The sequence below is a fragment of the Danio rerio genome, chromosome 17 (genome assembly GCF_052040795.2).
Source record: "Danio rerio strain M-AB ecotype USA chromosome 17, GRCz13ab, whole genome shotgun sequence".
Taxonomy (NCBI): Eukaryota; Metazoa; Chordata; class Actinopteri; order Cypriniformes; family Danionidae; genus Danio; species Danio rerio.
Window position 1 is genome coordinate 40,150,812 of NC_141037.1, and position 17,663 is coordinate 40,168,474.

General features: G+C 35.9%; 1 protein-coding gene and 1 long non-coding RNA gene across 2 annotated transcripts in view; one reads left to right on the forward strand and one right to left on the reverse strand.

Moving 5' to 3' along the window:
* The window catches only part of stard9 (StAR-related lipid transfer (START) domain containing 9), a 78,184-nt gene that overhangs the window by 13,048 nt on the left and 47,473 nt on the right, over positions 1-17,663 (forward strand). The window contains exon 3 of the mRNA XM_087290837.1: positions 5,401-5,529. Within this exon, the coding sequence (XP_087146963.1) occupies positions 5,401-5,529 (129 nt within the window). The remainder of the gene's footprint in view (positions 1-5,400; positions 5,530-17,663) is intronic.
* Positions 7,200-17,663, reverse strand: part of LOC147833146 (uncharacterized) — a 106,300-nt gene continuing 95,836 nt past the window's right edge. Inside the window, exons 6-8 of the long non-coding RNA XR_015513676.1 lie at positions 13,348-13,418; positions 10,126-10,386; positions 7,200-7,743 (exon numbers count right to left, since the gene is read on the reverse strand). This is a non-coding gene — a long non-coding RNA (uncharacterized LOC147833146). The remainder of the gene's footprint in view (positions 7,744-10,125; positions 10,387-13,347; positions 13,419-17,663) is intronic.

The following is a 17,663-nucleotide window of genomic DNA, read 5'->3' on the forward strand; positions in this document are numbered from 1 at the left end:
AACAACAACTTGGTTTGAATATGTGAAATATCCTAAAATAGGGCCTATTATTCCCCTTTTTGCAAGATGTAAAATCAGTCTCTGATGTTTCTAGAGTGTGTATGTAAAGTTTCAGCTTAAATACAGCACAAATCATTTTTGAAACTTTCTTTTAGGGTTTGATCCAAATTTTGCCATTTTGGTTGCTTTAAATTCATAAGGGGCGGGGTTACAAAGGTCTATGCATCAGCATAGTCGGAGATTCAAAACAGGACTATTAATATGTCTTTGAAAAAAATTTCAGCCTGATCTCACAAGAAAATCTAAGCATTTTATATTTTGTCAGTTTAGTGGAAAATTCGTAAGAATAACAAGTTCACTCGTTTGAAAATTTATGATTTTAAAAAGGAGGTGTGGCACCCAACCCAACTGCCATTGGGTGATGAGCAAATCGTACTAAATTGTACAAATTAGATTGTACAAATTCATATGACTCTGATTGGTTTATTCTCAAAACACACCTATAACTCATTAAGAAAATAAGCTCAACCCTTTTAGACCTTGCGCCACGACGCAAAGCAGATTTTTCTGTCCTTACATTAGCAAAAGTGGATTCTGACACGCCCTGCGCTTTGCACTTTGCGCATGGACCATCAAAATAGAGCTGGGCTGTCTCCCCTTCATAAATAAACATTGGCATAAGGCATTGTAATAGTTGATTTAAAATAAGGCAGAAATGATCTTATCTTTTATTGTCTAAGACTTTTGTCAGCTGATGCCTTGCTGTCTTGTAGGCTTGTTTTTTAAAACATTTACAAATATTGACCAACTTTATAGGAAAAAAGAAATTCTGCCAGTGCTATAATGATATATATACTGCATACATGCATATACTGTACGTGCTTTATTTCCTAATAATTCAATGATCCGGAGTCAATTATTTAGCATTTATTATGGTTCCCACACATAAAGACAATTCTCAGACATTGTACTTTAAGAAATTTATCAAGTTGTGTTCATAAAATACTTTTATATGTGGGACTAATTCTTAAACATCTAATCTAGAGATGCACCGATATGGATTTTTTGGCCGATACCGATAACCAATAATTCTTCAGGCTTGGAGGCCGATAGCTGATATATATAGGCCGATATTTATAAATATTTCAAAATGTTATATTTTTATACAGCAAACTACATAAAAGATTGAACTGCTCTTATGAACTGAATAGTCTATACTCAAAGCAAAAAAGCTATCATTTCAAAATTGCAAGGTAATTATATAGACCTATATTCGCGATTTGACGTAAATCAGCATGCAAAAAATACATTATTTCCTTTTCATAGCAAATTAACATGCAACTGACTGTTGCATAAAAATAATAGAATGGGATAACAAAATGGGAAAATAATTAAATAAATAAATGGGAAATTAAATAACAAAATGGGATTTAATCAACAAGCAAGTTGAATATATTTTAAATAAAATAAAAATGAAAGAGCTATAGGACTAAAACCAGCTCAAATGTTCTTGAATAAAACGTGTTACAGTGATGTATATGTGTACAAATATGTCATGTACAAAAAAGCTTTTTTTAGAGGTGTTTTGACAGTTCAGCGCCACTGTACAAGCAAACAGTTAAATACAGATAGTGTTACTTTAGAAAATGCTGCATAAATTTATCATATTTGGCGTTTTAGATATTTTGAACACATGTAGCGGCTACTTGTCAATCAGTCAACGCTTCTGTGTTCGTTCTTGCTGTCAATTGCTGGAAAAATGATCGATGAAAAGTTTATGATAAACCGCTGAGAGTTTCACTCAACTGCGGGCGCAGAGTTGCCCTCGGAGTCACAAAACCTGCATTGAGCATGACTTTATGACAAACACAGAGCTTAAAATAAAGACAGAATGTGCGGTGAGTTAAGAGCCCCTATGCTGGATTCACCTCTCACCTCTCCCCCATGGTGCTGTGTGTGTGTGTGTGTGTGTTTGTGTGTGTGTGTGTGTGTGTGTGTGTGTGTGTGTTTGTGTGTGTGTGTGTGTGTGTGTGTGTGTGTGTGTGTGTGTGTGTGTGTGTGTGCGTGCGGTGACAGCTCTTATGTGCGCTCGTTACAATCAATATGAATATTTCGATCAAACTGAAAACAATCTTACATCAACAACACATGGCGAGCAACGCGTTAATAGTAACAAATAATCATATTAGATTACAAACAACTGTTTGTAATGTTTACACGTGTTGTAAAATGTGCTGCAGTTTGGTGTGTGTGTGTGTGTGTGTGTGTGTGTGTGTGTGTGTGAAGCAGAGAGAGAGACAAAAAAAGGAGCTTTTTTTTTGCAATGAGACTATTTTCAATGATGTTCCCTCTTTAGTGACTAGTTTTGTTGTACTACATGGAGTGTAATAAATAATTTGGAACAAGTTACATGTGTCTTTGTTCATTCACCAGCTGCAACGAAAAAAGAAGGGAGTTAACCCCGAAACCAACATCATTCGGCCCTGGAGTAATAAGTGAATCTCCCCTGCTATCTCACAACAAAGAGACAGAAAAGTTTTACACATATAATATTTTTTCCTGAGGCGATTTAAAGCAAAATACACAATGGCACTCAATCAAACATATCTACAATGATAAGGAACATGGTTACTTACTGAGTTATTAATGCACAGCAATACCACATTAAGAAAGGATGGAATTTGAAGGAGTAAACAACGTGAGGAGAGCTCCATTATAGTGCACTAAACAAGTCTGGACATGTCCCGCCCACGCATGTGCTAGTTAGACAGGTCTGACAATTACGTAATTTATCACCTAATTTAGACATCAGATCGATAACGATAATCTTAAAAATAGCATTTATCGGCCGATAACGATATTTCCGCCGATACATCTTGCATCCCTAATCTAATCTCAAATGTTTTTGTTGCTAATTCCAAAATGTCATTTATTTTTGTGTCTGTGACAGAGACATGAGCCACTGATATGCAGAAGGATGCAGTTTTACAGAGAGAAAGAGTGATAGAAGAAATTCTTAGTTGGGCTGTACAGACTTTTGAAATAACTAAAATGACTTGGGGCAGTGGTAATGTAATGCAATCACTTTTGCTGCTGCTCCCATGAAAATCATTGCACACCTTTGAACATCCGTCAACCAATCAGTATCATGCATTCAACAGCCCCATAACTTCTCAAGCTACTTAATTCGAGATGGAATTACTTCCAGATGTTTTGTTCACTCATTGGCTCCCTTTTACGTCATGCTCAGAGGTTTCCCTAGGCTACCAGAACACTATTGAACACAAATGAACATTCTTCAGAAGCTGTTCATAAAAAAAGACTGAATTAAACTTGTATGTAAAAGATGTAAATTGCTATGCATGTTATCTTGCTTATTGTGCTCAAAAGTTTTATATATTCATGTCTACTTGTCATAACAGTAACACAAACCATGTACAGATGCCGTACTGAACTACGGCTGCAACAAATGACTATAACCAATTATATGATGAATAATTGATTATTCCATCAAATAATCAGTATGTTTTGATTCTATTATTCAGCTTTACAAATAATATATATAGTACACAAAATGGGATTATAGGCATTCAATTAACCATAATAAATGACAGACTGATGGATCATTCTGCATAACATCTTATTTTGTGAGACATACAGTTATATTAGGGCTGGGCAATTTATTGGAATGAAACCACAAATGCAGTTAAGCATATGTGTTGTGCATGGACATCTAGTCAAGGAAGCACGGTTCTGTGTAATCTCCTCCAACTACCTGAGAGAACTCGCACAAGAAAAGTCCAAAGAAGAAATGAAGGAAATTCCCAGTGTTTCATTATAAACAGAATATTTAGTGAAGTTTCACAAACTCATTTCGAGAAGAGCACATGATATGATTGACTGCAGCTGGCCACCCATCTACATTCATTAGTTAGCCAATCAGCTTTATCCAAACTCACTATAAGTAGCCTAGCTAGAACTACTCCCTTATCTTCGTTTTCTGAAGAAACCCCCATCCACCTCTTCTCCTGCTTTCCTCCTTTACCACGGAACTCTCGAGAACCACCTGATTTCTAACTCCCCGCACATGGTCTATGGACCTGGCGTAAGCCTTGGGCTCAACTATCTCCAAGCTCAGGGTTCTCTCCTGGGACAGCATGCCAAACCTGCTAACATTTGTCAAACAATGAAGTGTGAATTCCTGAAACTGCTTCTATTGATTCTACTACTGAAAAATACCACATAAGGATTTAGTTCAACTGAATAAACATGTTATTATATGTGGCATCTTTATGTGCAGAGCTAAAGTTCACTTTAGACCTACGCAAAACAGCTGCCAGAATCACAGTGATGAGTGGTTATGTCAATTTCATTATCACCAGACTTTGATTTTGAAAATTAAATACACTCTAAGAAAAAAAGGTAAACAGTGGTACAAATAATGTTCCTTCATTAATCCCATCTCTATGTAACGACTATCTGGTCTTTTGAATCCATTACCTGTTCTCAGGTAGCATGTTTTGGCTGAGCACAAAGAAAAGTTAACACATTCATTTATGTAACCACGGATACTGATTCTGCATATTGACTGATTGTTTGCCTTTATTTCCTAAAATGTATTAACTTATTGTATGTTACACTTTTATAATGGCCATTATTTATTATTAAAACTGATATTCAGCAAAAGAGAGGGTATGCTTTGTATTTTTCAATGAAAACGAAAGGAAGCTGTTATGTCATAGGCTCCGTTTTGTTATAAATATGCATACAGTAAAGATGACGGTCATATAACTATGTAGCTACACAACGCCTCAACAGATTTGGTGTATGTTAAGTTGTTAATATCAAAATGAAAATAGACAGTTTCTTATATCATGTTTAAATTTTTTTTTGCTGAGATAGTTAAACATTGTAGTTAGGGTGATGCAAATGAGGTTATAAAGTAGACAACACTGTTCCCTTTGACGACTTACCTGATGTGTCCTCGGGAGTTTGTTTTCCATATCAAACCTCAATGTCTGAACTTAAGGAAAGGATGCAAGTCTGAACTTTGTGGACTTAATATTGGCAAAAAGTCCCAATCAGATATCTGCAGCCACGTTTTCGTTTTTAGATATCATCCACATTGACATAAATTAAAAAAATACATACAGTCCCTTTAGTGTTTCCAAAATGCTCCATTTTCGGTGCTTGAAAACTCCAGGGTAGTGTAAACGGAAGGCGTAACCATAGCAAAACGTACAGTATGCATTTTAAAACTAAAACGTATTAGTGTAAACTGGGCCTTAAAATCATACTATGGCAGAGATACATGCTGTAAGAAAAACAAACCCCACAACCCACTGTAAGAGGGAAGAACCACTTTCACTTTATAACTCTTTTTTTCTCCTCTCTTTATAGTTGGAGGGTCGTTTAGACGGGCGGTCAGAGGGTCTGGCCGACTCCAGGGAGAAGTTGATAGAGTTTGGCTTCGATTACTGCTACTGGTCCGTGGATCCAGCGGCTTCCAACTATGCATCACAAGAGGAGGTGAACGTCTATTCTCAAGTCTGTTTACTGCATCTATGCTGATGTTAATGTCATGTCCACGAGCTTGTGTATGTCCTGCTTCTTGGGTGGAGGCTGATGCATGATTACCAGAGGCATAATCAAAACCTTTGACCAACCTGGAAAAGATATTAGGAAATATTATGCCTTAGCAAAATCAAAACACTTTTTGGAGTGCAAGATATTTCATCATCTCTGTGAAGGGAGTACTTGCCTCCCTACTTAGTTTGAGATTTAGTTCATTTTAACTTGTATGTGGGTGTACAAAGTTGGCTAAACAATTTAGGCCAGAAACATTCTGTGTACAATTACACAACTATAATGGGAAAACCTACTTATGAATTTAGTTTGTGTTATATTGATCTTACGAAGCTTGGGTTCTTTTGATTCGCCTTCTTAGAGTACAACTCATCGTTGGTTTAAAGGCCTGTTCACAACAGGACTGATGATTTTTTAAATCATGATAGTTATAATGAATCCAGAGCAATGAACTACATTGTTTTGTTTATTATACACATGCAGTTACATCGCCACTAACTTTAAAAGGATAGTTCACACAAAAATTTACTCCAAGCCTTCATGGTCATATGACGTGTCATGCGTTTTAGGCAAGCCATGCTCATTATGGATATGTACTGTGGTATACATTTCTGGAGGGAGCAAAATATGTTCCAGTTGGTGTTTTTCTTGCAGTTTTTCTTTTTGCGAATCCACCAGAGGCCGCTGTGTTTGCTTTTTCAGATCTCAAATTTCTCTCGCCAGTGCCATTTGCACCTACTCTTCTTGCCTCTTTCACCAGAGACCACTGTTGACTAACTGACTGATTTACTGACTGACTGACCGACTGACCAAAACCCCCATCCACCACCTTCACTTAACCCAACCGATAGTGTTTTCAAAAGCACCAATTGACTAGCACCTTTTTCTTACCTAAACCCAACCAATAGTGTTTCAAAAGCACCAATTGACCAGCACCTACCCCCTTCCATAAACCCAACCAATAGTGTTTTCAAAAGCACCAATTGACTAGCATCTACCCCCTTACCTAAACCGAACCGATAGTTTTTCAAATACACCAATTGACCAGCACCTACGCCCTTCCATAAACCAAACCAATAGTGTTTTCAAAACCAATCCAGAAAAAAAGCCCTTGAGGCTGCCTGATTTTTACCATGTTTTCAGATCTCACCTCATTCTTACCCTGTTATTTACTTGTTTATTTTAGTTTTTTTGCGTTTTGAATTTGTTTTACCCACTTTCAGATATCATTCTTTGTTGCACTTTAACTCTATCGACTTCGATTTGCATCTCAAGTTTGCAATGAGCCACTGGACAAATTGATGACAGTGGAGAAGCCATCCACATGAAGGTAAGCGGTAAACCTGTAGTGTGAAAAGAAGCTGTTGGCAGCGTCATACCGCCCCGTAGCATTCGCTTTAAAAAGCTAATTTTTTTGTTCTTTTCACGCTACAGGTTTACCGCTTCAATATCATTCCATTCACCTACAGATGGAGAATCTTTCTTAAGCCATTTTTTTGTAATGGCCTTTTTACTCGTTGTTAGCAGTGTATTAAGGAATCATATTATTCATAAGGGTCATAAATTGTGCATTTCCTTCTCAATTAGAATGATTAAAACTGTGAACAGGCATTGAGTAGAGAAATCTTTAATCTGGCTGGAGTTGGAAGTGGAAATTAAGCAGAACATATGTTTAATGTTTAGTACAAGCTCTGCAAAGTGGGCTAGTAGTAAAATAATAAGATTTCAAATTAAAAAATTAAAAAATTTAAAGCAATTTAAACTACTTGGAAAAATTTTAGGTCCAGCAACAAAACTAGTCCTTGTTTACACCTAGTATTCACAGTTAACCAAGTGAACTGTTAAGCAAGTGAACAGTGTGTTTCCTTTGTATTTTGAGAGAGACGGTGAATCTTCTCAGTCGCACCCTGATGTTCCCTTCACGGTGTCTTTGTCCACACTCGATGAAAGGCTGAGCTGTGACGGCCCACGCACAGAGGATGACCTTGTCCACACAACACTTCTCTTTCTCCTTGCTTTCTCCCTTTCAAAATTGCCCAGTCAGAGCTTTACAGTAGAGGCCTTGAAGCTTGCATTCCTTCCATGGCCTGCAGGATGGTCTGGTCTGATTGAGAGAAACTGACCTCGTTTTGGAGTCCAGTGGGAGTAGAGAGTCCCCTATGAAGCAAGCAAAAGTCCAGACATTGTGCAGTCCATGAGTTTGTGTTGAGGCTGTCCACACTAAATACATCAAAGTGACAATTCTAAATTGTATTGTTGTCTAAAGTAGTACAAGAATGGTAAAAGTAATTTAAAAATAGACCAAGGCATTGGTTTTAAGTTGTATCTTGTTAACTTGCACTCATGCCTCATTTAGACTAGCAGCGACTTTATAGCTGCTTGTCGCTCTGGGTGGCGACCTGCTTCAAACGCAGGAGTGTGTAGATATATACAGCACGAATATAGCCGGCCTCGAAGAGAGGATCACGTGAGCTCTACTGGTGTTCCTATTGGATGTGGCTCAAGAAAGTCGCTCTTCATTTGCATAAAGTTTAAGGATTCTCAACTTTGTCGTGCCGCTCGACACTCCCACCTGGTTGCCAGTGGTCGATGTTGCTCGTGTAGACGAAGGTCGCCAGAAGTCACTCACTCTCCATTGAAATAAATGATCGGTTGCCGATTTGTCGCTGCGAATTGCTTGAAGTGTAAATGAGGCTTCTGGGTGCAAATTATACATTGACAATCAGGGGGGGTCAACTTTTTCGATAGGAGTTTGGTAATACATGCTTCAGTGAATCAAATTTATAAATGTATGTAATATACATCTCATTTATTAATAAAATGTATGCATTTTCTGTGTTTTCAGGGATTTTTAGTGACTATTTTAGAAGTTACTGTAGGTCAAACTATACAAATGATGTTTCTAATTATTTTTTTTTTAGGCTACATGCAAATATAAACACCTATTTTACAAGAAACACTGGACCACCTGCGATGTGACTGTTGCAGTTTCACACATTGCCATGTCGATTAATAGAGCTGTGGCTAAATCATTTGAGAAATCGATATTGCATTGTTTTTGAGATTTTCCAAAATATGTCACTATTCTCACTTGAATTGATTCTGAAGTTAGTTTTAATCAGTGCATAATTAATTTCTTCAATACCTTTTCTTGTATCATTTTTCATACAACTCTAATGTACTGTAAAAAATTGTATGACAATTATTAGTTACTTTAACTTACTTTGCTAAGTTGATCAGGTTTCAATTACATTTTATTCAAAATTTAACGTAATATTTTTAGTCAGTTTAATTGATATAAGTCGAAATGACTAGAAAAGTTCATTTGATTCAACTATGCCTGTCACAATATCTATTTTTGTGGTATGATGTATAGCACAAAAATGTATTGCGAAAAACAACAATACTGTCATTTTAAGACCATTTTAACACTATAATAGGATCATAATGCAAGAGTAAGCTTTTCCATAGAACATATAATATTTTATTCTTAAGAATATTTCATTTAATCATAGTCATTATATCAATTTAGTAATTAGGAATCAGAATGTGAAAATGCATATCTTAAACTAGGGGTGGCCAACCCTGTTCCTGGAGAGCCACCTTCCTATAGATTTCAGTTTCCACCCATATCAAACACACCTGAACCAATTAATTAGGACCTGAACTCCACATGATAATTACAGGCAGGTGTGTTTGATATGGGTTGCAACAAAAATCTGCAGGAAGGTGGCTCTCCAGGAACAGGGTTGGCCACCCCTGTCCTAAACAAATAAGAAATGTTAACAAAAAGTGTCCAAGGTAAAAACAAAAACTAGAAAAAAGTTGATCTATTTTCAAGCGTCAGGCCCACACATGAAAATAAAGTATAGTAATTTATAGTAAGTACTGTAGTGTTTTTTAACCATACTGACACTTCCAATAGAGATAGAGAGGCTGCGCAATCAACTCGAGTGTGGTTAGTATTGTTTTTTATGTACTGTATGGGTGATATATATTGCATCACCAAAAATGATTGAGAACATCTCCACATGTTGTCCGATTAGTTGATATATTGATTATTGTGACAGGCCTAGATCTAAGTCAAAATATTTAAGGCAGCAAGATTTTTTTTACAGTGTGCCGATGCTGAAGCTGTGCAGCTCTAATGGAAATCTTCCCTTTTTCAAAACAAATGGGAGCTGATTCCAACAACAAATAATGATTATACTTTTAATTTGTTTATTCTGCTTTACATTGCTTCAAAAAAAGTCTTTATAACCTTTGTTATGTTCGTCCACAAGTGAAATCAGTCAAGCTGCTACAGTTTTACAATAGCTTTTTAATAGAATGTTGAATGAAACTTTGGCTAGCTTTTAATTTAAGGCTAACACAGACCACATCACAGACAGCATAAATGTTTTCCTCAGTTCATCTTATATGAAAATCGTAGTATTAAGTCTATAAATCTGCAGTTTTCTTCTAAAAGAACGCACATTGCTGCAGTCTCAATCATTTTGTCCAATTAATCTAATTGGTTTTCTGTAAAAAGCCTCTCACGTTGTTCTTTAATTGGATTTTCCTATGAAATGCTGTCCTCTGTGGCTGGAGTCAGCAGATTGAGACTGGAGGCTCCTCTTCCTGTGGGGTCTCCAGAGACGTCTAAGTGGCCCCTGCTCCTTTTTTTCCAACGTCTCCCCACTCTTTCCCTGTTGGAGCCAGCTGTTTGGCTTTAAAACATGGACTCCACAGCGCATGAACACAGCACGCATGCGCTTATTACTGTAGTGTGAGCTCATATAGTGTAAACCCTGCAGAAATCTTGAGCACAAACATACATGATTGTTAATATAAATCAATAATACTGACATATAAATAACAAAACTGACAAAAAGTACAATTACACAATGCTCTAATTTGCTGCATTTATGCACTTGCACTGTTTAGTTCATCATTGTACGTCATACATCTGGCTCTCTGTGCGCATGTGGGAAGGTACTCTGTGTTTGTTTTTGTGGCTGAAGGATTGGTGGTTGTCTCTGGAGGAACATGTCTATCTGTATATGTCCATGTTCGAAAAGAAGCACAGAGGGGCTGGATCAGGCCTTGGAGCAGAATAGATAAAGATGCCTAATGCAATCCAGCTGTTGTGAGGGCAAGGTTTGATCACATGCTGAAGTCATTACTAAGTGTTGCGTGAAGCATCTAAAAAGGCATATATTTAAAACTAATCGTTCATTCATTTATTCATTTTCCATCGGCTTAGTCCCTGATTTATCGGGTGTCGAGAAATGAACCGGCTATATATAAAACTAATATGTTATTATATGTATTAAAATATATTTAAAAGAGTGCACTAGAAACTAGTGGTCATTAAATCGGCTGATAATCTAATTAGAGTTCTCCATCAAGTATGCATTGGCTTATTTGCATATTTGATTGACGACAGGATTGACACTTCATAATGCTACAGGTTAACAAGACTCAGCCAAGTGGGTGTGAGAGGTTAATAAAAAGTCCTGGTAATCAGTCCATGATCCGTTACTAGCTGTGTGTGTGTAATCAGGGAGAATCAGGAACTGGTGTGTGTGTGAGGTGCATGATGATTTTTGTAGTCCAGATATGTAGTTCTCCAGCGATCTGGAAGGATTGTAAACATGGTTTATTTTACATCATTTAGTTTCCTGATTTATAATACCCTATTTATCTATATAAGTTAGCATGATAAGAACTGGTAAAACAAGAAACTTCCCTGAAGACTAAAAACAGTAAAATTCTTAATGGAAGTTGATAAATCAATTTATTACTTTCTTTTTAATCAACAACAAAAAAACTTAATATTACACCACAAAGGTTGCATAATTAAAGACAAGATTTTCAACTTTGTATTTATTAAAGTTCATCATTGGATGTTAAGTGCAGATTTAGTCACAGCTAACTGCACAAGCGGCTCATTAAAGAACGTACTTCGGTTACACTTTATTTTGATGGTCTGTTTGTTGAATTTAAGTTACGTTGCATCTATATTCCGACTAATACTCATTAGATTATAAGTAGACTGTTAGGTTGGGGTAAGGGTTGGGGTTAGGGTAAGTTGACATGTACTTGCAAAGTTTCTTATAGTCAGTTAAATGTCTGTTGAAGGAGCAGTATTAACAGATAGTAAGCAGAAAATCTACTAATACTGGACCATCAAAATAAAAGTGTTACCCGTACTTTTTACATACAGTAGATTCCATAGTTATCAGATTGTTAAGATTATATAAATCACCAGCAGAAAATGTATATATTTAAAAAAAAAAGTTTCATATTGGGAGATTTAAATTCCTACCAATCGTGAAACATGAAAGATTAAAAAGATAAAGGCTTGCAGTGTTTAGTTTCGTGTTTATTGTTTCTTTTGGACATTTTTTTGTGAAGTTTATATTTTTTTCACTGGGTCGCTGGTTCGGACCTTGGCTCAGTTGGCGTTTCTGTGTGGAGTTTGCATGTTCTCCCTGCCTTCGCGTGGGTTTCCTCCGGGTGCTCCGGTTACCTCCACAGTCCAAAGACATGCGGTACAGGTGAATTGGGTAGGGTAAATTGTCCATAGTGTATGTGTGTGTGTGCGAATGTGTGTGTGAATGTTTCCCAGAGATGGGTTGCAGCTGGAAGAGCATCCGCTACGTAAAAACTTGCTGGATAAGTTGGCGGTTCATTCCGCTGTGGCGACCCCGGATTAATAAAGGGACTAAGCCGACAAGAAAATGAATGAATAAATGAATAATAACCTTAAAGACATATAAAATTATGTGTTACTCCATTCTAGAACAGACATCCATCAGAAAACCCACATCTTCACCAAAACAACCTACAATTGAGGAGACATACACATAAGAAGTGCTAATTATAGTGTTAATGCTTAGAGAATTAGGTGCTAGAGTAAGGGGGAGAGTGTTTTTTACAGGTGTAAATGTTTCTACAGGTGGTTTGTCAAGTCCACTTGTGTGAAGCACAGTTTATGTTGAAAAAGGTAAGGTTTATGTGGACAGAATAATTTGAGTACTTTGGCATTAATAGGTCAAAAGGTCAAAAAAATGTAAAATAAAATTAAGCATACATGGATAATAAAAAGGTCCAGACTTAAGCAAGTGATGACGGTGTAACGTAGAAAAGTGAAGGGCTCTCAGGGCCATTTTAGATGCAGTCCACTTCCTGCCAACCACACAGCTGCTTTAGTAAATGATTTTTCACAGACAGATTGCACTAGAAGGACGTCATTGGAGCACAATGCAGGTTTTCTTTTCCAAGTGAAGTCAGCTTTGTGTTTTTTTCCTCCCTCTGTCTCTTTATCACTCTCTCTCTTTCTCTCTCCCCTCCCTCCTCCTTTGGATACAGTGCACAACTTTATTATGCTCTTGGTATTTCTGGGTTTATGTGTCAGTAGAGTGAAGAAAATCTGCACAAAACATCTTTGCACACAGACTGGCCGCATAAAATCTACATTTTTTCAGTGACGTACAAATGAACGCATGTCTTTTAGAAATGAATTCTTTAGAACACATTATGGTTGAATACATTATGTTTTTTTTTTTATGTAGCAAGGACACATTAAATCAATCATTATATGTTTTAACTAATTCTGTTTGTTCGAATGTTCCATTCATCAAAGTATTTCAGATGTTTTCCTGACATTTGAATGATTTTTGAAAGAGAAATAGTTGCTGAAATTCACAGTGGTTGCTATCATAGTAATACATTGCTATAAATATATATATTAAAGAAACAAAAATTTGTACACACCTTCTCATTCAAAGAGTTTTCTTTATTTCCATGACTGTGAAAATTGTAGATTCACACTGAAGGCATCAAAACTGTGAATGAACACATGTAGAATTATGTACATAACAAACAAAGTGTAAAACGACTGATATTCGACTGATACCACTCCGTGTACCACTAAAAGGAAGTCCATGTACAACTAGTGGGACAGGTACCACAGTTTGAGAACCACTGACTTAGATGATATATAATACATTCCTATATTAAATGAATTCAGTCTTGGGGAGCATAAACATTTTAAAAACATTAAAAGAATCTTACAGAGCCTCTTTGTGACTGAAGAGTGGACTTTAAAATCATGCATTTGCCTTTAGTCAGACCGTTATTATGAAGGGAACTTTATGACATTTATTAGAGATTTATTTATTTTTGCTTTTACGGTTAATCGCAGCAACAGTTTGTGTCTTGGAAATTCTGCTTAAACTCCAGTCCGATCTTTCTCTCTCATTCTCTCATTCTTTAGCTCTTTCTGTAGGCCGCCTCTGTGTAGCCCTCAGAATCCCCTGACCTCTTTCCCTCCCCTCGCAAATTTGACCCACATAATGTCTGTGAAACTATGACAAACGAGAAGCTGAAGCCCTGCCAATCGGCTCTCTCTCCCACAGTCCCCTCCACCACCCCATTTAACCCAGCAAGCACATATAAACAGGATCTCAGAGCTTTTACACAAAACCATTGTACAGTAAAAATAAGGCGTAATGAGAATGATTTTACTCAGGTTTAAGATTCGAACACTGCATCTTCTATGCCAGCAGCCGTCATATTGTTTAAAAAGGGGTAGTTTACTCATAAAAGTGAATTCTGTCATCATTTACTCACCCTTATTTTGTTAGAAATATGTATTTCTTTCTTACATTAAACACAAAAGGAGATATTTAGCACAATGTCCAAGCTGCACTTTTCCCATAATGTTGCCGTAAAAACAATGGCCAGATTTACAATATCATAGTTCAGTGGTTCCCTACCTTTTTTTTTTGTAAGGCCCCCCTCCACATTTAATTACTGTATATTATCATTCTTATAAGTTTGCAGTATGTATGACAAAAAAAATTGTTTTCAAACAAACAGTAAGTTTATTACTGTAGATATGCTAATGCACAAATAATAGCCTAATGTAAAATATAAAAGCAATGCTTTTGACTCTTTGCTTCAAGAAAGTAGAATAAAACTATAGTTCAGGTAACTATCTTTGTATTTCCTGCATTTCGTGTTTTCAGTATTGCTAGCGCTGTGACCCCTGAAATGTTTGGAACTTCCTCACGTGGGTCCAGTATGCTTGGGTCATTACTATTAGCTGCTGAAGGCGAATCAGTGAGCTAGGGGATGAAATGAACTAAGACAACATGATCTTTCTCCTAATTATCCACTGCTAATAAAAAATTAATAATAATTAAATATGACGCGACCCCTAACAGAGCTCACTGAGGCCCTCTTGTGGGCAAAGACCCCCTGTTGGGAACCGCTGCCAAAGTTGACTATGGTAACCCTAAAGTAACAGTGGTTTTGAAACACCAACCATAGTTTTACCATAGTATTTGTAGTAAAACTGTGGTTGTGCAAATAGAAGGCAATGCAGCTAAAATGGCTACCACAATTTTGCGTGCTCTTCTGCAGATCTTTTTGGGGCTGTAACATGTATTTACTTTATTTAGAGTTGCTATCTATCATGTCTGGCCACAATCCCCTTTGAATTCTAGTATCAGCAAGGTTTTTTCCCACAGAAATGTCAGTCATTGATTATTTTTAATTTTGAAACAGCAGATTATAAAATACTCCACAAGCAAGCCATTTAAATAGTCTTTCTTGAAATTGATTATTTGTTTAACATCATTTATAATGGTCTTTGCTATCACTTTTGATCAATTTACACTGCAAAAAATTTTAAAAGCTGAATAATCTGCCAGTTGGGTAAAATATAAAAATCATTGTTAAATAGTAAAATAATCTTATTTTTAATCCATAACCAAGATTATTTTACTTACCCCATTAAGAGATTAATTAGCTTTTTTTAAAGTAAAAACTCACTTAAAGGCCCCATGAAATCACAATAAATATACATTTTTAAAATGTTAATATCAGTATGTTACTTTTTCAGTATGTCCTTTAGAGACATTTAAAGGCGTAACTAGATTAATAAGGTTATCGTTATATAAGTTATATATATTGCTGTAGGGCGCAAATAATATCGAAATGTATATATTTTTAAGTTAACTGTGTTTATTCTAGGCTAAATAAAACAAATACTACTTTATCCAAAAAAATACTATAGGAAATACTTAAAAAAATTCTTTGCTCGGTTAATCATTTGGGAAAAATTATATATATATATATATATATTAAATTGGGATTGGGCCTAATGTTACTGTTTTTATACTTGTCATTATTCTTGATTTAGTAGTTTTAGATATACGTACTAGCAAAAACAAGACAAATGTGTCCCTGTTCAATTAAAAGAATAATGACTTTCAAAACATTTTGTATGCAGTTGTTGTTTTAATTTAACTTGAAACCATGTGTGTCAGTATTTTTGTCCCAGCTCTCTTTATAGAAGAGAAACTGACGTACTCTTATTGGTCTGTGGTCTGGGACGGCCCTTGAATGTGCTTCAGTTGGCTCTTCCCATGAGCTCTCACAAGAAACAAGGAGTTTTTCGGAGGTGGCTATTAAGAAAGCCACATTAAAGAGGCTTTCCTAACTGTATCACTCCACACACTGATTACAGGCCTGTATTTTACAGTGGGTATATTACATATGAACAGCTTCTTAATGGACTGGAGTTTCCCTCTGCTTTCTGTATTAACTTTTCTTACTTGCATAATTCATCCTGAAGCACTCTCCTCCTTCTCCTTCTAGTTTAGCCGGAGTCTTGGCCTAAAACTATGATGTTATTGTTTGTTATTTAAAGACGTCATGTGTCATGATTTGTACCGCCTGACCCTTCCTTTCCACTGCCCCACTTTTAGATTTGGTCTTCCCAGACTGAGCATCTCTTTAAAGGGGGCTTGGGATCACATGTTGCCTGAAGCACTGACCCTCTGGACAACTTCCTGTCCATAATCAACTCTAAATTCAGCTTTCCTCTTGCATTGTGACCATTGTTGTTTTTGTTTGTGGCACAAGGAGGAAAAAGACGGAAAGAAAACATCGACTGCTTTTGTGCAGTTTCCTATGTCTATGTCTATGTACGCACACACACTATTTTATTTATTATAATCAATAAATACGTTTTTATTTTATTCAAATAATTAAAAAAATGTCAAATGTAATAGAAATATATTAATACAATTTTAGATGTACTAAAAAACTGCTTTAGAAGGAACGCTTGTTTGTTGATTTAAAGTGTTAATAATTTTATCAGTAATTTAAGCATGTATAAAATGTTCATTAATATATTTTTTGAAGTTTTTATTACCAAGTGAAACTACATGACAATTAGAAACATTTTATTAGTGACTAGCTAAAATAGTTATGTGTAATAAAATAAAATGACACAGGAAAAAATGTTTTGAACACATGAAGAAAGGGAAGTAGAAAGGCAGTGAAAGCCATACAGCAGCTGAAATCTCTTTTAGTTATTCAGCAACCCTCTGCTCTTTGTTATTGTAAATTAATATTCGCTGCTTCAGTTCAACATTACCAGCAGGATGAGAATAGAACCAAAGTGGACATTTCAGCTAAACAATGATCCAAAACACAGCAAAGGAAACTCAAATGCTTTCAGAAAAAGTTAAAGGTGACTCATCTGGAGAAGGCAGGCATTGCTAATAGAGCGAATAGAAAGGTAAAATTAGACAATGATGTTCTGTTGTATAGGCTGCTGTTGTTTGTGCATGTACAAATAAATCCCTCAAAAGATATTATCAAGGGCCAAAAAAAGTTATTGATGGGAAAACAAGCGCTTTTAAGTGAGAAAGTAATTATATTAATTAATATTATGTTGTAATATTAGTTAATTATATGAATATTTGTGTTATAACTATAGATTTATTTGTTTATACGTTGCTGTTTAAGTACAGGGATTCTGTGTGTTTTATAACTTGCATCATTGTGGCAAAGGACTCTCAAGATCAAAGCAACCCCCATTTTTACCATTTACCATTTTTCAGCACATTTCTAAACATAATAGTTTTAATAACTTATTTCAAACAACTGATTTATTTTATCTTTGCCATGATGACAGTAAATAATATTTGACTAGATATTTTTAAGACACTTTTATACAGCTTAAAGTGACATTTAAAGGCTTAACTAGGTTTATTAGGTTAAGGTTAGGGTAA